This window comes from Pangasianodon hypophthalmus, chromosome 19 (genome assembly GCF_027358585.1).
Source record: "Pangasianodon hypophthalmus isolate fPanHyp1 chromosome 19, fPanHyp1.pri, whole genome shotgun sequence".
In the NCBI taxonomy this organism is placed as follows: Eukaryota; Metazoa; Chordata; class Actinopteri; order Siluriformes; family Pangasiidae; genus Pangasianodon; species Pangasianodon hypophthalmus.
Window position 1 is genome coordinate 3,972,901 of NC_069728.1, and position 23,335 is coordinate 3,996,235.

The 23,335-nt window shown below is 40.0% G+C and overlaps 2 protein-coding genes across 7 annotated transcripts in view; one reads left to right on the plus strand and one right to left on the minus strand.

Moving 5' to 3' along the window:
- The window catches only part of fip1l1a (FIP1 like 1a (S. cerevisiae)), a 30,142-nt gene extending 25,474 nt beyond the window's left edge, over positions 1-4,668 (plus strand). Inside the window, exons 14-16 of one of the 3 annotated variants that reach the window (XM_026946856.3) lie at positions 870-1,083; positions 3,901-4,050; positions 4,171-4,668. In XM_026946856.3, coding sequence (XP_026802657.3) covers positions 870-1,083; positions 3,901-4,050; positions 4,171-4,282 — 476 coding nt within the window. In that variant the 3' untranslated portion in view covers positions 4,283-4,668. The remainder of the gene's footprint in view (positions 1-869; positions 1,084-3,900; positions 4,051-4,170) is intronic. The other 2 variants (XM_053242190.1, XM_053242191.1) reach the window with 2 other exon arrangements.
- Positions 4,669-5,091: 423 nt separating this feature from the next.
- The window catches only part of lnx1 (ligand of numb-protein X 1), a 48,777-nt gene continuing 30,533 nt past the window's right edge, over positions 5,092-23,335 (minus strand). For 2 of the 4 annotated variants that reach the window (XM_026946925.3, XM_026946924.3), the window contains exons 4-11: positions 22,374-22,529; positions 19,394-19,602; positions 18,576-18,989; positions 15,770-15,904; positions 14,761-14,938; positions 10,264-10,510; positions 7,050-7,208; positions 5,092-6,243 (exon numbers count right to left, since the gene is read on the minus strand). In XM_026946925.3, the coding sequence (XP_026802726.2) occupies positions 6,108-6,243; positions 7,050-7,208; positions 10,264-10,510; positions 14,761-14,938; positions 15,770-15,904; positions 18,576-18,989; positions 19,394-19,602; positions 22,374-22,529 (1,634 nt within the window). In that variant the 3' untranslated portion in view covers positions 5,092-6,107. The remainder of the gene's footprint in view (positions 6,244-7,049; positions 7,209-10,263; positions 10,511-14,760; positions 14,939-15,769; positions 15,905-18,575; positions 18,990-19,393; positions 19,603-22,373; positions 22,530-23,335) is intronic. The other 2 variants (XM_026946929.3, XM_026946928.3) reach the window with 1 other exon arrangement.

Consider the following 23,335-nt stretch of genomic DNA (forward strand, 5'->3'; position numbering starts at 1 on the left):
TTGTCTCCAAATGGCACGAACATGGCATCTTCCAAAAAGATGAGACTCTATTAACATGGCAACTCTGTTAACCTTTTTTAAGGAATTTGAGAATAACCAGAAACATGTTTTTATCTAACAGTAATTACATTTAATCAAAAAGCAGTAATGGAGTTAAGCAGATCTGACCTATTATTAAGCAAATGCCAAGAGGATTCATGAGCCAACACGTTCCGTTCCAGCGGCTTTATTTTCCACCGCTATGCTTTGCATTGGCAAAAGTAGTGCATAAATATATACACAGAATTCACCCACATATTTGTGCGTACACACATTTATGAATGAGGGCCCGGATCCGGCTGCTCAATGTCAAGCAGTCTGGCTTTGTTAGACGTGATAGATATTAGACTGTCAAAATTTAACAGAATTGATGGTTTTTTTTAAGTTCTGCCCACTTGGTTTCTTTTACTATATTCAGTATTCTTTCCAACTCAGCATGTCAATTTTAGTTCTTTCAATTTCAAGGGTTGAAGATCTAATATGTGACATTCATAAGAATTTCGCAGAACAGTAGATTATGCTTTTTTGGTTTTGATCGTTTTAGTCTGAATGCTGGATTCTTCTGTTACACAGTAGTTAGTCATTTTATTTTACTCAGTTCAGTGTTCCACTTCTCCCGCCTAGTATGATATGCTGAAAGTTTGGAGCTAGGAATAAAATTTCATAATACCTGATGTTCTAAACGCATGTTAGAGTTGCATGTTTAGAGAGAGGGGTTTTGTTCAGTTGGTTATGCTTTGTAATTAAAAGGAAAATAAGGTGTTGCTTTGCTCGAGCTATTGCTGATATGTCTGCATAGACACTTTCCCTGTCCTTGCTTTTTTCCTCAGGTGTGTATCCACATGCTCTGGGGCACATGACCCCTTGGCTGGGCTTGAGTGACCATGCCAAAGTGTGGAAGTATAAAAGCTGCCAGGACAAAGAGAGGGAAAAGGGGAAGGATAGAGAGAGGACCCGGGAACGAGAGCGGGACCGAGAGCTGAAGAAAGAGCAGGAGAGAGAGCGCGATCAGGAGAACACACCCTCATTTCCGAGCCGCAGCAGGTGAGTGTGAACATACTGTATCAGCGTATGGTGTGGAGATGGATAGTAAGAGTGCGCACTCTAGAGTGTGATAGACTGAGAGAGTAACCAGCTGTGGCTGGGCAGATGTTGGGCCTGATTCATATGCGCTGGCTGCTGGGTCTTTCACACATGTGAGACAGACACAGAGAAAGGAAGCCGGATAAGAATAAAATAAAAATGAAGAGTATTGCCTGTCTTTCTGACCATGTGTGTGTGTAAGTGAAAGAGCGTGTGTCTTTCTGGTGCTGTGATAGTCATATGATGGGGAAAAGCAGGCCAGTGGAACAGCTGTGCACTCACAGCAAAAGAAAAAGAAAAAAAATCCACACACACAGCCATGGACATGAACATAAAATGACACAGCTTTGATGTATACATGGTATTCTTTTAGCTTCTACTGTTACAATACACAAAGTACATTTTTTTTCTGATACGACATTCTCACACTGTCCCAACATGCAATGCAGCCTCATGAACCAAGGTCTCAGTAAGCGACAATCGATAGAATAGAAGCTTCAATGAATTGGTTGATCTGTGTGTATGGGAGAGCTGAAGGCTCATCTAAAAATGATTAAGAAATAACGTCTGTGTAAGACTGATCAGTGGTGAGGTCTGGCTGTTTATCCCAAAGCAGAAGCTGGCCAGATCTCCAGACTAAGTTCTGAGTTTTCTCCTCCCTAATACAGTTCCACGGTCACTTTCCATGCCATTTAGTCAAAGTGATTTTTGGTAATTGAATGACAAGGTGCTGAGATAAGATGTAGGGCTGTAGTCATTTTCATTCCTTTTATCATATTAACCAGAGGGAATCACGATGGCGTCTCAGTATTCTGGCCTTAGAACGAGTAGAGATAAACATTTGAGACACAGCGCTGTCAATTCTTTCCCCACTCCTATCTGTATGGTGAAAAATCCCATTTCCTGTGATCCGATTGGTGAGTAGGTAATAGTTGCAGGAAGTATGGCAATTAGGGATTTAACAGGTTGCTTACATCTATACGTTCATGTCCACTTGTTCTGAAAAGGAAATTTCAATATGCTCGTGTCTGCTATTTTATATTGTTGGGTGTGTGTGTGTGTGTGTGTGTGATTGCTCCATACAATGGATACAGCGCAGTGAAGCAACGTACATGGCAGCAAAATTGGGTCTTGCCTGGATCAGTGAAATATCTGGGGTTTGGGCCATTTATACTCATATTTATAACTTTCTCTGAAGGTTTAAGTGCTCGGATCACAGTGCGTCTCCCCCGTTCACATCTGTACTGTCCGCTTGCAATCGAATCAGACGGGGCCCAAGACACCAAAGTGTTCAGCTGGGAGAGACTCTTCCTCTAGAGAGAGAGGGAAAGGAAAAGGCAGTTATTAAAATTATTCTTCGGCCCATATCTTTTTGCTCTATCTCTGTCCTATTTCAGCTGCTCTCTTCTTTCCTCCTTTGATGCTCACTTTCTGTCTTTCTGATGTTCTCTCTCTCTCTCTCTTTCTCTCTTTCTCTCTGTCCCCTGAGCCGCTGGTTGAACATATGGTGAACACCTGTCCCTCATGCATGATCCCGTCTTTCTGATTCAGTAAGGACATTTCTGTCCTCTGTCAGTCCAGCATGGACACACTTGCAAATTTATGCACAGACTCTCTGATGCAGTCATACACCTGCATAATACAGCACACGTGGGTTAGCTGTGTGTGTGTGTGTGTGTGTGTGTGTGTATACATAAACAGCCTTGGACACATGCTGTACATGTGCTGCTGTATTGCATTTGCAACATCAAAGGAAGCCGTGTACCATGTGTCTCACACACACACACACACACACACACACACACACAATGTACATACTGTTTTCATCAGCAATCTAATAGCACATTCTAGCATATACCCTTCTACCATAATGACCGAGGTCAGACTGTTAATTATGCATTCAGTGTGTATTCTCTCTCTCTCTCTCTCTCTCCTTCTCCACCCCTATATACATCTTATTCACTTCATAAACTGGTTTATTACAACCTATTTGGTTGAAGAGGATTTTGAGTGTGTGTGTGTGTGTGTGTGTGTGTGTGTGTGTGTGTGTGTGTGTGTGTGTGTGGTACCTGAGAATTTAAAATTTCCCTTTAATAGAGCACTGCATCCTGGGACACTGGATCACTTGGTAAGTAATGCTAATTTAAAGCAGGAAGAACAAAAGTGTGTAAGAAGGTCATTGTAGTGTGTGCATGTGTGTGTACAGAGATGAGGAAGAGGAAATCAGAAATCTCACTGGTTAAAGAATGGCAGTACTTCCCTGCCATATGTTTCAGGATGATACTTCAAGGGTTTTCAAAATCCAGCTGTTTTTTAATAACACCTCGGACATAAATTTATTGTGCTTGGTCTGTGTAGCCTTCTGTGGCTAAATTAGCAATATTTCTGATACAAGGTAGGTGTATTTCCAAATATCAAAACCACTTTTGCATGGATACACACAACTTGTGACATGCAGACTATAAAAAACAGCCCTTTTGGGTTTGTGAATAGTTCATAAACAGTGCAGTGGGTGCTTTAAAACACTGCTTTGTCTTGGAAGGAATTAGAGGAAATTGAGAGCAATGTATAAATAATTGTCCCTTGATGATTTACCAAACTGTGGTTTCTTGAAGGACACAACAAATCATTAGTTCTGTACAATGTATCTAAATATGTTTTTAAGTATTTTCCCCAATCCCTGCGTTTGTACCATGTGAGCCTTTGTTGCTTGCTAAATTAAAAAACGTTTTAATGTAATGCTGTGCTCTTAAGTAATGAATTAGTGTGTGTACGCAGTGACAAAGAGCGTGCATCACGTCACAGGGACCATAGTGATCGGGAGAGAGAGAGACATCGGGAACATGATAGAGAGGGGAGAGAAAGAGAAGACCGGCATCGTGACAGAAGACACAGGGACCATAACGAGCGACACAAATCCTCACGCAGGTAACTAACACACACACGCTTTCGTCACTTTTGTCATGTTTGTGTGAGTGAAGATGAATGTTAAATATATCATAAGGCTCCCTTTTTTTCTTTTTCTCTTCTACACACACACTCTTTCAGCAGTAGCAGTCGGAGAAGGCATTCCAGTGATGATGGAGAGAGCCACAGGAGACACAGATACAAGCGCTCCAAACACAACAAGGACAGCACGGACACCGAGTCCACTGACTGACCGGCTACCCAAAAGGGAGAGATCGTACGTCTTAACAAGTTGTCTTAATTATTCACTCTTGTAGGCAGTCAGTGGCTGGAGAGTGACAACATTGTACGTTCATTCGAGCCAAGTAAATTCCAGGCTCATTAGGAGCTGATTTATTTTCATTTTAAGCTGTTATAAGAGACCTAGTTTACAAAACTAATTTATTACCCAGTTTATGACAAGACCAAAGACAATGAACAAAATCATTTTTTTAATTTAAGCTAATTTATTAGAAGATTACTTGAATGAAAAAAAGAAACATTTTTGATTGTTTAGCTAAGATGATTTATATTTGTGTTGTGCCAAAGAATGGTTTTGTTGCGGTATGAAAACAGTATTATAAATAATTTGGTAAACCAGTTGTGCGAGTGTGAAAATTTAACTAAACAACATTAGCATTCACAGGCCATGCCCTTGATCTCTCTCTCACACACACACACACACACACACACACACACACACACACATTCAGGCTCTGACTGTGACACAGGTTTCCTTGTAGAATAATTTTATTGATTTAACCAAAAGTATCATCAGATACAGAATGCTACACAAGCCATAGCATGAGACACTAGACCACATGGCTTTCCACGATGACCTGCAGACATGAAAACACATATCTCCATGGATATGTGTGCCATCTTTTCTGTCACATCTCTGAAAACACAAAATCAGCAAGGCTGCCAAACTCTCATTACTATAAGCATATTATATATATATATATATATATATATATATATATATATATATATATATATATATATATATATATGTTATAAAATTTTTCTTTTTAAAAGAGTGTTATGAACAATATTATTTAGTCAATTTCTTTTTTCTTTTTTTTTTTTCCATAATACTCATCAAAGGTATATATTTTTATATTTTCTTTGCAACAGCATCTGCAGCATACCAACACAGACAAAAAAAAACTACTTTCTCCGGTGGATGGAGAAAACGCATTACTGTCAGAACGAACAAAGCGAAGCCAATATCCAAAAAGGCCATAGGAACAGATAGAAATAAACAAACGAAAGAAAGAAACAGTCGCCGTAGTACGAACGCTTGAATTTGTCTCTTTTTTCCCCACACACTAACATTAACAGGAAAGAAATGTGCGTCCACCTAAATGCATGTTCTAACATAGAAACTAACGGAGTTGGCAACCCCAGACTCTGAACCTTAGCTTGAACCTCCACATATCCCAGAAGTTCTTTCTCTTCCACCACAAATCAGCTACACACTTATGAAATATGTTTGCACATTGCCCACAGAGGAGTATTTATATACACTTTATCACACATATCATATCCTCATAATGTGTAACCATGGTTCTTCTAGGTGCTTCTTTTTATCATCAGCTCCTCGTGTATGTGGCCTCAGTGACAGGAGTCTGCTTCCTGTGCCTAATTGATGATATCGGTGAAGGCGGGGGCTATCAAGTGCACAGGCAGCCAATGAAATTATGGCAATAGTATCACATGGACTCTTGGGTGTTAAACCTGAATCACCTAACACTGGATGATCTCTTTCCAATGGCCAACACCTTTGGTGAGTCCTCATGTGAAGAGAGTCTATCATACGCCCCACCTTCAGCATCTGAGGTCCATGTCAGTCCCTCGTACCTGGACGAGGCCAAAGCACCTTGCCCCACGTTCTACGGCGCTGGTCCATTTCATACGACTTGCCTACCATGGAAGTCCATGTCCAAAAGCCCATTCATTGTGGGCAGGGACTGTGTGACGCTCCAACCTCCAACACAGGGTCATTGTAATAAGCCCCTCCCCTGCACAACATGGGCCTATAGCAGGCTGCCAGGCCAGGAGACGATGGTGAGAGTAATACGGCCCCTCAGTTCTTTCAGCAGGCGCACTAGAGCAGTGTGAGTCATTCCCCATGTGCTCTTTCCATTCACCTCCAACAGGATGTCTCCACACCTAGAGAAAGAGAGAGAGATAGAGAGAGATTGTTGATTAACTCTTACCTTCCCATAGACCCATAGAATTCAATGTCTTTTTTTTGACTACAGAATTTATCACTAGAAGTAATGGAAAAAAAATACACAATACCCATATTTTAGCCATATTTTTAGCCAATTAAACAATATTTATGGAAATATGAACCATAATTCCAATCAGACATTTGGGGATTCTCCTAAAGGCAGAAGCACCAATATGAGAGGAAAGTCAGTTCCAGAGTGGCGCAACAGAAAAGCATTCACCCCATTGTCTGGAGTTCAAATCCCGACAGTTCCACAGCCATCTGTGGGAGGGAGTCAAGAGAGCAAAATTGGCCATGCTCTCAAGGTGGGAGGACTGGCATACACTCTTTCAACTGTCAATCAGAGTGACACTAGCCAATCACTAGGTGTCTGTGATTTCATGTATGTGGAAGAGGGCTAATAGCGCTTTCCTATGAGTGTTACTCCACCATGGGATGCTGCATGAGAACAGTTTGAGGAAGAGAGGAGAGTTACCTGGTGAGTGAGCGAGAATTGGCCAAAACCAAATTGGAGAGAAAACTGGGGGAAAATAAAAAAAAAAAAAAAAAGAAAGGAAAGACACGTGCCGGGACTAAAATAACTTTTGTTCCAATTTTTTTCCCCAAACATGTGGGGAAAATAATTTTGGGGGGAAAAAACTAGGTCGTAGATCATGACATCATGAGTAGCACAAACCATTTCAAGCTTAAATGCTATGGAATTTCTTAACATAAAAAGTATTTAGTGTATATTTTTGTGTACCGTATCCTGCCGTCATTGTATGCTGGTGTTCCCTCCACGATGGAGCGGATGAAGAAGGACTGATTGCAGTTGAGCTCCTCTTGACCTCCTACGATACTGAAGCCCAAACTCCCCGATGTGCTCCTGCGCAGCACAATGTCCTTACAGCTGTACAGGTGTCTGCAGGAGACAAACAGTTCAGCTTATCACAGCGAATCACACCATCTGCATATCAGATCAGCTCAATCAGGCCAAATGCCTCCCTCAGAATGTCCCTGGTGGTAAACGACCTTAACCTTACGAAACGTTTTCCTGCTAAAAGTAACAGTGAAGCTGTTCACATCACTTCGCATAATTTATATAAAATGTAACTCAATTTATATAATTTTTATGCACATTATATATAATTTAACTTCCTATAACACATTCCCAAGTTTTTTATTCTTCTGATAACACTGCAATCTGCCAAACTATGCAAATTATTAACATTTATCAATAAACAAAATGTCAGGTTATAGTTATGTTTGATGTTGAACGTCTGTGAAACAAGTTAGTTCCTGTTATCACTTATGTTATAAAGAGCTATAACCAGTTGTTCCCTCACTTTCTCTTGAGGTTAATAAGAAAAAACCTGCAGCTTGTTATTGAGATACTGCAAAACACAGTGTTCTTCATCCTTAGACTGTCCCATGACTGTTACAGTGTTCTGTACACACATCTTCAATAAATGTACAGAAAACTCCACTATATCAACAATTATACATTTTTGTTTGTTAAATAACTGCGCATTTTTCTAATAATGAGTTTATTATTAGCTTTAGATCATGTGGAGCGTCTGCGAAGTCCCTGCGAATGAGCTGTTACTATAGAAACAATAATGAGCACATTAGTATAAACCTCTGGTTTGTTTTGCCGCAGAAACCACTGTCACAACTGCTGTTATAGAAAACTTAATCAATACCTTTTGACCAATGTGGAAAGTAAGTAAGTAAAGAATAAAACATGACAGCGCATGCTGTTACAGGTAAATAATCATCAACAGAGAGGTGTGATGTGGTTTAAGTAAGGAATAATGCACGACAGAACGTGTTTTTATGTGAAAATTTATGTTATTCTACTTATACTGCAGCAATTTAGCAACAATTACAATGTTTAATTTATTAATGAAGGACACGTCACACATTTTAATGGTTTATAGTTCAGCTTTAATATCGTGGAACATCCGAGAGACAAGTTAGTTCCTGTTCTCACTTACGTTAGAGCTCCAGTAAACGTTCATTCGCTCACCAGCATCTCCTTCTCTCTCTCTTTTTCTAAAAAGCTGCAGCTTGTCATTTTACTGAGAAGCAGGAAAACTCCTCTGTCCTGAAGACTTTGCCTTGTTGGGAAACTTTACAAAGCACTGTGACTGTGACACTCGAGCCTTAAATAGACTTGTGTTTTTATGTGAAAATGTTTATACTTGTACATTTTTCTTTGTTAGTTTTTTATTATTATTCTTTTCATTATTCTATTATTAAATCCGTTTTTTATTATTATTCTTAGATTACGTGGTGCGTCAACCATACAAGTCCGCGTGTATGAGCAGTTACTATAGAAACCATAACGTATTAGAGCGAACGCAATAATATAAACCTTTCATTCATATTACAGCTGGAACTACTGTCTAAAAATAACGCACACCTTCTGACCAATCAGATTTGAGAATTAAGAGCGCTCTGGTTTAAATTATGTACCCTTGTTATGGTATGCAATTCAAGTATGCTTTTTTTTTTTTAAACTAAGTATCCTGAACTGCATTTTAATACGTTACTTTTAACAAAGCAAGGAGAAATATGAACATTGCAGAGTGTATGTATGTGTGTCACATGACACAACAGGATTTCAGGGCTGCTGGAAGAGCTTCATTAACACCAGTAGTTTTTACATTCATATTTCTTCTCCCATCCAGCCATCCTACACTACATCTCAACACTTCTTATTTTCTTTTCTATATTTTCTACTGCAGCACTGGTGAAGAGTGTGCAAACTGAGTAAGATTCTCATTGTACAAGGAAAAACTCTTACAGTCAGAGCAGACCTTAAAAACTCTTACAGTCAGAGCAGAAAGCGATAGAGACCTCACTTTGCGTTTTTCTCACACTTTCGGAATTAATATTGTTTCAGAAGTTGCAAACTCAAACTCTTTTCATCAGGGCAAATTATTATTCATGACAATTTCTGCCTCCCTACAGAGGGAGCAAAGCAGATGGAGGACAGAGATAAGAGGGGGGAGAAGAGAGGAGAGGAAAGCTGGAACGTAATCTTTTTTTTTTAGTAAGATAAAATACTATAGTTGTTACTGCAGAAATGATAACATATTAAAATAATGAGCACATTAATATAAACCTTGCCTGAACTACTGTCTGAGCTGTGCTGTTACAGAAAATTAATCAACACCTTCTGACCAATCAGAATCAAGCTTTCAACAGGGACAAAACAGAGCAAGCTATTATAGGGAAGTAATCAGTGAAGGGGTGGTGTGATGGAGGTTTAGTCTATAACAGCACACCCCGAAGTGTTTTATTCCCCCTAAATTTAAATACTTGTTGTGTTATTGGTTTTTATAGTTACATTTAATGTTGTGGAACATCCTTGAAGCAAGTTAGTTCCTGTTATCACTGATGTTATAGCAGCAGTGGTTCCCTTACCAGCCTCTCTCTCTCTCTCTTTCTCTCTCTCTCTCTCTCTCTCTCTCTCGAAGTTAATGACACATATAAAAAAAAAAACCATAGCTGGTCATGTTTCCAAGAAACCAGGAAGTCCAAACTCCTCTGCCCTGAAGGCTCTCCCATGGCGGGAAACTTACTGACTGTTACAAAGCGCTGACACTGGAGACTCCTTCCAAAAATGTTAAACACCTCCTTACAGAAAACTTCACCATATCAATGACTACTTTTTTTCCCCCCTTTGTTAAATAACATCACTTTTTTTTTTATATTTCTTTATTATCGTTTTAGATTATGTACCGCCATACAAGTCCCTATGAATGACCCGTTCTTATAAACGATATAACGTATTAGAAGGAGAATACAAGAGATTTGGATTACAGCTGGTGCTACTGTCAGAGCTGTGCTGTTATAGTAAATTAATCACCACCAATCAGAATTGAGAATTCAACAGCGCTGTGGTATGAATAACACACAAAGGGTTAAATGCTGGGGAGCTACAACTGCACTATTCTGTCCCACTTTACCTGGGCAGTTGAAGCCAGGATACCCATATGGGTGCGTAGTCATCGCTGGGCAGGGGCATTTTGATGTCTCCAGGCGAGGACGGCGAGGACACGGCGGGGGACATGCAGTCCACAGAGCTCATGTCAGGTGGCCTCATCTCCAGCACACGCAGCACCACCGGGGACGAGGTGTTCTTCAGGTTAGCCACCGCCTCGCCTCGAGTCACACCAGTCAGTTCCACACCATTCACGTTCAACAGGATATCCCCTAGGAAAAAAAGCGACAGGGGAGTTAACGTGCCACTCAAGGACGTCTTTCATTTGGGGCTTCAATGTCTTCGTTATCTGTCTGAGTACGCAGGCTTTCAATCCATGGGGGGGGGTTAAAGTCACCTGTGAGATACAGATGAGTAGAGGTGATGTTTTAAACAGGAAGAAGCAGGCCGCAGATCTGCCATATGGCATCTTGAGGTGAAAGGGTCACTCTGAATTAAAGTACAACACACACACACACACACAGCTTTTTTAAGACTAGAAGTGTAATTTAGAAATTTAGAGTGTAGAAGAAATTTAGACCCATTCTTGCCTTCAAACACACACTCCTGTTTTGTTGTGTGATCACATATTCATGGTTCATATTATTCTTGATGTGACACAGGGGTGTGTGTGTGTATGTGTGTGCATTATTCTGGAGCAGTGCATAAATCTGCAGATCTGATGATCCTAATGCATATGCATTAGCAGGTGCGTCTTTGTTACAAAGCTTATGTGTGCTCAAAAGCATGCGAGTGTGTGTGTGTGTGTGTGTGTGTTTATGTGTTATCAGTGGGTCACCTTGGTGACAGGTGGGTGGTTTTGTTAGAACACGGACACACTCATTGAACAGTCAGTCCACTGATCTGGTCTCACAGCATTCAGGGCAATACAGCTGACTCAGCATACAAACAACCAATACTAATAGAAGTGCTTTTTTTTTTTTTCATTTTCGTTATTATGGAAAAATGGGTGATGGGTGTGGCCAATTTAAATGTTAGCTACTAAGCTGCAAAAGCAAATAAACGTGTAACATGTGGTGAGTGTTAGAGGCAGGATGCAAGTGTGTGGACCTTCCAGGTCATGCATAGTGTGCACACTTATGTACCGTCGATTTAAGGCTATTTATAGGAAATTATAAGCTGTAAATCGCCTCCCGAGACCATTACTGTAATTTAACATAAATCATTATCCTGATTTCTCTCACTCTCTAGACCGTTTGTCATTCTCAATGGTTTATCTCTACATACTGTCTACACAAATTCCCAATTGAAATGACAAAAATATTTTTGTGACAGACATTTCAACTTTTTTAAACTAGTTTTTGTTATTTTTTTGAGATAGATTTTTTTTATTTACAATTTACATAGTATTAATGTAAAACAATTTGTGTAATCTAAGATGTTGTCACTGATGGGAACTATATTTGAAAATACATGATCAAATCATGAACAGATTGTGTTAATGCAACTCAATTCAATCATGTGGAACGAATGTACACATTTGAATTAAGTAAATTCAATTTTCAAAGTTTTTTTTTCCCAGTGAAAGCTTTTACTTTCCTACTGTGAAGTTTGGGATTTGTATTTAGGGATTTTAAAATCTGAAATCTTAGCCCTAAAAAAAAAAAGGTAAAAAAATACATTTATAAAATAAAAATATATATTTAACATGATGTGTATATAATTCAAATATATGAAATTCAGATTCAAATATTTTTGTCAGCTTTTACAAATGGCCCTTGTGCCCATTCCATAAAAAAATGCCAGTCAGGTCTAAATTTCACAATACAATCTGTAATGATGTAATCATAAAGACTGTCCTGTGCTCATCCCATGACTCTTATTCACAATATAGTCATACTGAACATCCTTTCAACACACTTACTACTGTTTGTTTTTATTCTTCTACATCTGTAAATTCCAATGATTTATAATCTCACTATCCAGTGTCACCCAGAAGAGGTTCCCTTTTAAGTCTAGTTCCTCTCAATGTTTCTTCTTCATGTCGTCTCAGAGAGATTTTCCTCACCACTATCACCTCTGGCTTGCTGATCAAAGCTGCTGTGTGATGATGTCTACTGTTAAAAATGCTATACAAATCAGATTTAACTGAAGTTATGGTGCAGCCCAAAGTGCTTCTCGAAGATCGTGGGACATAAAAAATAGAAGGAATAATTTTGAAAGAAGAGAAGGAAGGTGTTGAAAGAGAAAATCAAATAGATTTATAGCACTCTTCCACCAGACGGTGTGTTACAACACGGTTCAGTTACTAATCCAAAAATCATCATCATTATCGTAGGATATGTTGTACACTCCAGTAGCAATTCTCTAGTGCAAATCTATTGTTTTCTTTGTTTCAAAATGGCAGTTGACTCTTCTGTGATGAATGCGTTGACTAACAAATGGTACACTCCATTACTAGATCTGTCCATAATGGCGGTAATGGATAGTCCTGGTCAGTACTCTTGGTACCCTGCGTTACGAAGGGACTTTACATGTAAAGAGTAGTAGCTTGTACTTAAAAGAAAACGCCACCCTGAATGACTTGTTTATTAATCTTTATATAAGACATAAAAGTGATCTTTAGATCCAAGATTTACACTGTCTGGCCAAAAAAAGGTCACTGTTTGGGTTTAAATAAGCAAATACTTAAGAGCCTATGATTAGATCATTACTGCAGTGATTAATATGTTTCAGCTGGCAACAGTTCTTTTAACCCTAACTGATGCAGTGTGTAGCTTCTCATTTCTTAAACAACCATGGCAGATTATGTATCCTATGGTCGTGGAAAAGATGTTACTGAAGGGGAAAATTGTTGGCCTGCATCAAGCAAAGAAAACAACTAAGGAGATTGCTGAAATCACTGGAACTGGGTTATGAAATGTCCAGTGCATTATTAAAGCCTGGAAGGATAGTGGTGAGCCGTCAACTTTACAGAAGGAACGCAGTCGGAAAAAAATCTTGAATGATCGTGATCGGAGATCTTTAAAACGCTTGGTGATCTCACGGCTATGTTTAATAGTGAAAGTAAGAGCATTTCCACACGCACAATGTGATGAGAACTTACAGGATTGGGACTAAACAGCTGTGTGGCCACAAGAAAGCCATTTGTTAGTGAGGCTAATTGGAAAAAATGACTTCAATTTGCTAGGGAGCATAAAGACTGGACAGTGGAGCAATGGAAAAAGGTCATGTGGTCTGATAAAATCAGATTGATCCTATTCCAGAGCAATGGGTGTGTCAGGGTAAGAAGGGAAATGCATGAAGTGATTCACCCGTCATGCATAGTGCCTACTGTACAAGCCTCTGGAGGCAGTGTTATGATCTGGGGTTGCATCAGCTGGTCAGGTCGAGGCTCAGCCTCATTGTGTGGCAATAAAATGAAGTCAGCTGAGCACCTGAATGCACTGAATGACCAGGTTATCCCGTCAACGGACTTTTTCTTCCCTGACGGCACAGGCATATTCCAGGATGAAAATGCTAAGATTCATCAGGCTTAACTTGTGAAAGAGTCGTTCAGGGAGCATGAGGAATCATTTTCACACATGAACTGGCCACCACAGAGTCATGACCTTAACCCCATTGAAAGTCTTTGGGATGTGCTGGAGAAGACTTAAAGAGTGGTTAGACTCTCCTGTACTCAATGGAAGATCTCAGCCAAAAATTAGAGAAAATCTGGATGGAAATAAATGTTGTGAAGTTGCAGAAGGTTGTTGAAACAATGCCAGGACGAATGCGTGTCGTAATCAAAGCTAAATGCAGTGCAACAAAATATTAGTGTGCGACTTTTTTTTTTTTGGCCAGGTAGTGTATTTTGTAATGAAATTCTGTGTTCACTTTTTTTCCTACTTTTATCCACAATGACTACCTGCTTTGCTTCATTTCTAATAAAGAGAGCAATGCAGCGGCACTTTAGTCCTCTAGTCTGTCCAGTTCTCTCACCTCCTCAACTGTACACTCTGCTCATACAGTTAAAGTCCTAAAGTTTCAAATTTCATGCTGATACTGCCGTCGGCATCATCATACTCATCATCTCATAGATAAAAATAAATAAATAAATAAATAAAAACTAGTCGAGGTGAGTCTCTGCCTTAACTCAGGGTAATTGCATCACATAACTGGATCTTTGGGTCCAGTGTTTGCTGTGTCCTCTACGTATACATTGGATTTCTCATTAATATGACACTGAACATTGGAAAATGGTGACTAAGTAAACATTTTAGGAGGTAACAGTGAAACCTGGCTTCTAAGTTCTCACAGAAATAATGGAAATACACCAAATATAATGGAAGCACCAACCGACAAATTAGCACCAGAATCATTAAGCACATCACATAACATATATTTCAATCTAAACATATTTATTGAAATTCATGGTGGAGTTTTCCTTTAATTTATCCATCTTAAATGTTGAAGTTGGTATGTATCATGTGCAGAGTGTGCACCCTGTAGCTAAATTGTAAACACTACTATAGACACACACCTTTGCAGATGGAGCCTTCACGGGCCACCACACCGTTGGGATCAATGTTGGTGACGTAGACAGGCAGGTCCCAGCCGCGGCTGTTCATTCCTCCTGCCACAGTCATGCCCAGCGACTCGTTAGACTCTTTAACCAGAGTCACTGTCTTCTCGTAACACCCCAGCTTTTGGCACGAGTCCTAGCAGAGAGGACACCACAGAGTCAGTGTGTGAGTGTGTGTTGCGGCACAAATGTATATGAGTGACAATGATATAGTGTATGACATGTATATGACTAATCTGCTAAGTATACAAATCTCAGACACCTTATGACTTATGTATAACACAGTCACACCAAGGAGATGTGTGTGTGTGAGAGAGAGAGAGTGTGTGTGTGTGTGTGTGTGTGTGTGTGTGTTTAAGCTAGTTATGAATGAGCTAGCTATTTCTCCTGGGGCCTGTGGTATCAGTGACCGCTGCCAAAGTACAGCCTTGGAGCACAGCCAAAAGAAACAAACCCAGCAGCTAAGTGCTAACTTAATAAAGACATTTAATAAAAAGTCACCTATGTTTAGTCTGAAAGCATGGGTCAAGTGACTCAGATCTGCTCTTACTGCGTTGGGTTTGTCTGTGGCTGAAGCTGTTGTGAGTGAAAAAGAAGGAAAAAAATCTTCCCACTTCAGACAAACAGAGAGAATTAGAAGTGTTAAAGAGAGGTGAGAGGAATGCGAGTGTGTGTGGGGAAAGTGAGAGTGTGATAGAATAACAAAGAGCAAGTGGAAAGCTGTGAATTTGAGCTTTATTAGGACGAGGGAACTCGTTTTCTCGGATAATGATAGGTGGAACATCCCAATTAGAGCAGAAAACCCGCTCTGCTGTAGCTAGGTTTTTCTTCTATCTTACAGAAACATCAATCATGAAGTTGTGTGTGTGTAAAGATGAGTAGCAGGCAAGACAATGTATGTAGTACAGTGTGTGTGTGTGTGTGTGTGTGTGTGTGTGTGTGTGTGTGTGTGTGTAGGGAATCTCACCACCAGTGATTGCTCAGCGTCCACAGCAGAGTAGGGTGGGGGTCCCTCCATGTTCCATGGCGCCTCCTGTAGTATATCCGGGGCAGGTACGTGAGTCTGCCTCGACACGATGAAGTGCACTCGCTCCACACTTGCCTACAACACGTAACACACAGCGTTACTGACTTGTTCAGAACATTGCACAGACCTACACAGTGTAGCCACGCAAACGCAAACAACTTTCTCTTCAATTTTAGCAAGCAGTATCAGCATTTACAGTCAGCAGTGCGTCTGAAAGCCTCAGAAGAAAAGTGGGGCATGTTGAGGAAAGATTCATGGCACAATAACTGACTATGTGTCACTATAGTCTGATTATATTAAACGCCAAAACAAGGTTGGTGTAAAAGGCTGAAATATGACCTAATGTTGGCCTGCTGCTGGGCTTAAATTTAATATTATCCTGAGGAACATTAAGTAATGTTCAGGAACACTGTGGTGATGTATATATGTAGAGTTAACATTGGTTTAAAGCAGAGAAACTTTCAGTTCAATTCAACTTTCCAGAAATCCAGATGTAGATTTAGATCCCTAATGAGCAAGCTAGAGGTGCCAGTGGTTAAGGTACCTCTGGCTTGCTGAGATGACATGTGGAACAAACCTTGAGAGGAGCCAGACTCAAAAGGTAACCCATGCTCTTCTGGGTGATAATTAGAAATCATTATTGAACAGTTACTTCTGGTTCACTAATCTGATTGGACAAGCAGCGTTCCTGGGAGAAGAGTGTTCCAGCGTTCCTCAGAGTGCTCATATATAGTATAACCGCACCGGGACGTTTCCCTGTTTGTATAACTCCGCTCGTCTGTGTTCTCTACGTAAAATTCCACTTCTAGCAACAGTCCCACCGTTACTACAGTAGGGTTAGCGACATCATCAGTGGACATGGCAAATGATACCTTTTTCACGAATAAACCTTCTGACTTGAAATATGAAATCTCGTCAGATGAAGATGAAAACGAAGAAGGGAAGCCAATTTCACCGGATGCACCTTCAATGGGAATGTAAAAATCATTGTCAGCTAGCTGATGATATTTGGCTATATTTGGGGCTGTGGTGGCTGAACAGTTCAGACTCTGGGTTACTGATTGGAAGGTCAGGGATTCAAGCCCCAGCACTGTCAAGCTGCTGCTGCTGTTGGGCCCTTGAGCAAGGCCCTTAACCATATCTGCTCCAGGGGCACCATATCATGGCTGACCCTGCACTCTGACCCCAGCTTCCTAGCAAGCTGAGATAGGCAAAAAAACTGCATTTCATTGGCTCTGTACTCATACTCCACACAGTGACAATAAAAAGTTGAATCTTAATATTATGCCTGAAATGTCAGGTACTCAATATTAATTTCTTATTTATAAAACTGTCATATAGAACAATATTGTTGTGACTGTTGACTGGTCAACATTAACCCAGTGTTTCCCACCTTGCCTTTACTCTTTTATTCTCTCTCTCTCTCTCTCTGTATATATATATATATTTATATATACATGTGTATATATATATATATATATATATATATATATATATATATATATATAAAATGTTATACTGAATATTGGCACGGCTGTGATTCGGCTGTAGCTAATCACAAGTGCAACAAAGTGAGAAACATTGGGTTAATGTTGACCTAATGCTGAAGAACATTAGGTTAACATATGTTAACTTTGGCCTAATGCCAAGCAATATTGGGTTAATATTGGGTTAACCTTAGGCTAATGGTAGGAGACATTGGATTAATTCTGGCAAATGCTGAGAAACACTGAGTAAAAGTTGACTGAACACTGAGGAACATTGGATTAGCATTGACGTAATGCTGAAATGGTTAAAATTGGCCTCGTGTTGATAAACACTGTGTTAAGGTTAATCTAACACTGTGGAACATTGGCTTAAGATTGGCCTTACAATCACAGACATGGTCTTCATTTAACCTAGCAGTTTTTCATTTGTATATATTTATTTAAACTCAAAATTCTCAATATTGCTTCTCATGAAAGATCATCTCCAAGACTTGGATTGTCTACAAAAAAGACCTACAGCGTTTTAGTCATGAGAGAGTTAGAGTGTATGAGTGTGTGGGCACATAACACAAAATGGATATATGGATATGATGGAGATATATGGAGATGCTTATAGGTGCTATAAGTAATGGATGTGGATGTTGTTGCATATCTAACGTATTTTTAGAGGGTCACAGAAGGTGTAATAAGCACTCAGATGTATAGCCCATTGTTCTCTCTCTCTCTCTCTCTCTCTCTCTCTCTCTTTTTGCCCTTTTGGCTTTTTTTTATTGCAAAACACCTCTATTAATTCTAAAGTCTAGCTGTACATTTCTGTTGAACACAAATATTTTATTTTAAGGTCCACGGAGAGAATTTTGATCCTTCAATGACTTTTAAATGAAAGCGTAATTTCTGACTTGTTCGTTTGAAAATGTTTGCTGTGAGCAGCTAACTCTCGGGACACCAGACACACACAAAACACACATAAACCCTAAACCTTGCATGTGTTATGGACTGTGTAATGATCCCCAACGCACACAAACTTCACCCTGGAGGAACTGCAATCATACCCGCATTATCTGGCACATAAGAAGGCATCTAATGCACAACAATCAGTGAAAGAAACAAATCCCATGGGAAAAAAAACAGCTGTGGTTTGGGGAAATCTGCCCATAGATCCATAAAGAAAGAAATAGTCTTTTTGCAACAAGGCAAAGATAAGAATAAGATTATATTTCCTCTATACAGGGTATATGTCTGATATATGTCATGCCCACCTGTATGAGCAGTGCAGCATGCTCAGGAGCACCATAACGCAGGTCGTGTCCATTGATAGCAAGCACACGGTCGTCGATACGCAGACGCCCGTCCCGTGCCGCCAGACCTCCTTCTAGCAGGTGGAAGATGAAGACGCCGTGCTCATCGGGTCGGCGCACAAGCTTGATGCCCAGCTGCTCGTCTGGCGCACCCTTCAGCAGCACCACGTGCAGACTGTCGTCCCTCACGCTGCCACCGGAGCCCGGGTACAACAGCTCGCCCGGCTGAGGCACGTGATGGTGGTGGTGGTGATGATGCGCGCGGTAACGATGGCGCTGTTCACGCAGCACGGTCAGCCTGAGCAGCATGCAGGGACGCTTCAGAGCTGCAAGGGCGTAGCAGTGCGGGACGTTGGTGATGTCGATACCGTTCACCTGTTGGGGGAGATTTATAGACAGGGAAAGTGAGAGATAGAAGCAGAAATAGAAATAGAAGGAGATATAGATTGCAAGAAATAGACAGGGACATTGTATGAAATTTTCTTTTGCTAAGTATTGTGGGAAAGTATTGAATAAAGCCGCTGCAGAACGCTCAAGTCAACTGAGGAAAAGATGTAAACACAAACTGAAAGCTTTTTCTCTCATGCCATATTGCCAACCCCTTTGCCAAACAGATGGTGAAGCACATGACGCCATACAACACGTACACATGCCAACCTAGTATTCACACCTACTGTACAATGATGTAATTCTAGACCACCCACCCACCTCCTCAGCTCTTTTACATTTTCTCTCTATTTCTTGCTCTCTCTCTCACACACAGACACATATACACACACCTTGAGGATCATGTCTCCAGGCAGCAGTCTTCCATCGCGGGCAATGACTCCTTCTCTGTAGATGTCCTGGATAAGGATGCGCACAAGAGGGGTCTCATTTCCCCCCACGATGCTGATGGCCAACGGCTCACAGGGATCAGAGCGCGTGATCTTAACTGTGGTGACCTCACCATCGGGAATGAGATGATGGAGCTGAGGCAGAGCAAAAACTGCAGAGAGAGATAGAAAGTTAATGCGTTTGGGGTTTATATTAACAGGAATAAGTGAAGAAAGACTAAAGACCAAATGCTAGTTTACCATTAAAGCATTTCTGATGAGTTTTTTAGTTAACATCACAGAACAGATATGCATTCCAGTGTTTCAGTCCACACTGACTCTGTGTGATGTGTGACTGTAGACTAATCAAAACATAACCCAATCATCTTGCTGTTATATTATGGCCCATGTCATTGACTTGAATGAATAATAATAATAATAATAATAATAATAATAATAATAATCTATCCAAATGACACACTTCCTCATCCAATATGCAGTGAAATTTATATAAAGTAATAATCTTCAGTGTTGTAATTGTGCAGTCTTTCAATTCATTACACCAATATGGAGAACCAGCATAAACACATATATATGCCATGTTTGTTCACAGGGAACCGGGTTATAACAGTTGGCTGAAATTTAATTGTCCCACATCCCATGATACATTGACCTAATTGTTCACGTTAAATAAAATAAAATAATTAAAAAAAAAAAAAAAAAAAAAAAACATGCCGTTGTTCTGTTCTTCCCTGCAAAGAAATGGCATCTTAGCTAGTTAAAATAATCAAATTTATCTAGTATATCCTATTATACGATTACAAGAAACCAAATATAACATTATTAAACTTATTTCTAGACATGTTTTACTACTTTGAAGGTTGAAATAGTAGTGTTCTATTGGCAGATAATTTTCCTAGTTAGTAAAAATGTCAAGAAATAGGTTTAATACATTTATATTTGGTTTATTATAATCTTATAACAGGAAATGCTAGATAGAGTTGACCATATTCAAGATATTTTCACTTGCTAAGCAGTGTGGATTGGATGGAAAGTCATTTATACCAGGGTTTCTCAAAAGGTTTTGAAGCCAGAAAGCACTTTAACTGTAAATTAAATTCCACTGACCTTATTTCATGAATATTAGTCAAACATGTACAGTAACACTTTGTCTATTTATTAGAGATTTCGAGCTTTCTGTTCCTGAAATGTCCACTAACAGAACACATTAGGTGCAAGTTGACTTAATTTAGAGGCCTACTTGTTTTTGAGTTATTACAGTATGGATTCAAGTGACCAGTCGAACTGGTTCATAACTTTAGGAGCTCACTAAAAGTGGCTTACACTATGTTTTCCATGCAGATGTGCTGGCTAGAGGTAAGAGAGAGAGAGGGAATGACAGAGGGCTTAACACTGAAATGAGCGATTATAAATGGAACGAGTTTAGAACAGGTGCACAGTGAAACTAAACTCGATCGCATATGCAGCCAAGCATCCTCTTTAATTTTAATGTGGAAAGGAAGCTAATTCTCATTTGTCACCCAAGCTTTTAATTGAAACCAAGAATTCAATCACATCTCTGTACGGCAGGTTGACTAAACTCTCAACTTCATTACTTGCAATTTGAAAGTTACAATATTGCAAAGTTGCAGTTTCCAGCCCATGGATGTGTAAAAAAATGATAAAAATATATATTATTATATAAAATATTATATATAAATATTAAAAATAATTATATATTTATTGTCTCTTTCGTAAGAGACATGCAAAAAGAGATAAACAGATAAACACCACATCTATCTATCTATCTATCTAATTTTGTGGGTTTTTTTGGTTGACTTCTTATCATGAATTGGAATCAGATGTGAAGCAGTTTGTTTTCCACCATGTGGTGTTTATCTGTTTATCTCTTTTTGCAGATAGATAGATAGATAGATAGATAGAGTAGATCATCAGTGTTAAAGTGCGAAACTAAAACATGATAAAGTGCAGAATAACAGCGGCAGACATTCACAACCACCAAGTGCTGTCGAAACACATTTTGTATTCTTTTCTTTTTCTTATATTTTTCATTTTGTTTATCTTTCTTGTGCAAATGCCTATTGCTTTCTTCTTTCCTCTTCTTTCTTCATGCTTGTTGTCTTCCCCCTGCATTTTTTCTTTCATAGTCAATTTCCCCTTCAACACCAGGGAGGGAAAAGGCAAAACTCATTACTTCAGCCACCACCTGGGGCTTTACGTAACACACACACACACACACACACACACACACACCCACACACACACTTGTCTCACTATCCTTGTAAGGACCTTCCATAATTATTAATGCAGCTAATTAATGCTGTGCCTACATCTAAATCTAACCCTAACCTTAACCTTAGTAACCAAAACAAATCTTTCTTTAATTTGTCTTTTATTTGTTTGTTTGTTTGTTTATTTATTTTTAATTGCAAGCAGTTTTCTCCATGGGAACAAGACAAATGTACCCATAAAGTCAAAACTGACAGATATTCCTATTCTTGTCGGGAAATTTGGTGCCAAGATATGCAAACAAAGCCATAACCCTCTCCCGACACACACAGAGGCAAACAGTCCGACTTCACCAAATCATTCTTTGTCCACTTTGCCTTCATCTATCAATTTCATTTCCTCTATTTAATCAATATGAAGATGATCCACACACACAGAGTCATCCTCTACCTTGGTATCACCATCTCTTCTCCTGTTTCCTCTCCTCTGTCCGTCTCCTTTCCTGCCTGCATCTTGTCTTTTGACTCTCTCTGTCTCTGTCCCTGTTTCAGATCAGCCTTCTGTCAGCCCCATCTGCATTATTAAAGGAACATATGCTGTAGCTGTGCTCAGGGCCCTCGACCCAGGCTGTCACCCACCGACACACTCTCGGACACACTTGCACACGCACACACACACACACACACACACTCACCCTCTTGTGGTACGTTGGCATTTCTGAGGTTATCTCTTTCCTCTGTGTTGTCGTGGACTACTGCTGTGCCGCTCTTGGTCCTCCTGAGCACGCTGAACGCCCTGTTCAGACGCCGGAATGAGCGACTCCTCACAGATGAGCGGTCGAAGTTACGGACTGTAGGATACACAGATGGAGAGAACAAGGATGAGAGTCAGAGTCTGAACAAGAACATGTCTGGACTTGTCCAGATCTCTCCTACAGCAGCCAATGAGCTGCTTGGAGGAGCCCAGTATTAGCCAATCACAAGTCCAGGAATATGTGATCCACATCATCAAGCAAGACCTCCTGTTGTTTTTTTTAAGTGTGTTATTTTGCTGTTGTATCACTTTTAGCCCGAATGGATTCTGTTATGTTGTGCAGCTACAAACAATGCTGATGCATTTGGGCTTGTCATAGCTTTAGGCTTGTGTGGAGTGTTTCACAGAAATGAAGGTTGGTTTTGTGTACCTAGTGCAGCTTTATCCCTCAACACACACACACACACACACACACTCTCTGATGTGTGTAGCTCAGACAGCAGCACTGCTCTTAAAAGCATAAAGCCTGAGGCTGACAGCCCATTCTACTGAACTGTCATGTGGTTTTACCTTCCCACAACTACAGTGCTGCTGCAGCGCCATTTCCCATCCTCACTGGCCAGCAGCGTGTTGGAAGGGGAGCTTCTTTTCCTCTCAGATTTTTAATCTGTAGTTTTCGCTGCATCACATTCTTTCTTACCCTTTATGCTCACTCTGTCTTCAGTTCAGAGGTGATAAATCTTATAAATGTTTGTGAAGGAATGTCTTTTTGGGAGGGAAGAGCTTCATTTTAGCAGGAAAAGATAATAATGGGTCACTAAGGATTTACGCAAATGTCAGACTGTGGAAAAATGGCAGCGAAACCTTAGCCTTTTAAATCAAGTGTGTGCAAACTGGAAACTG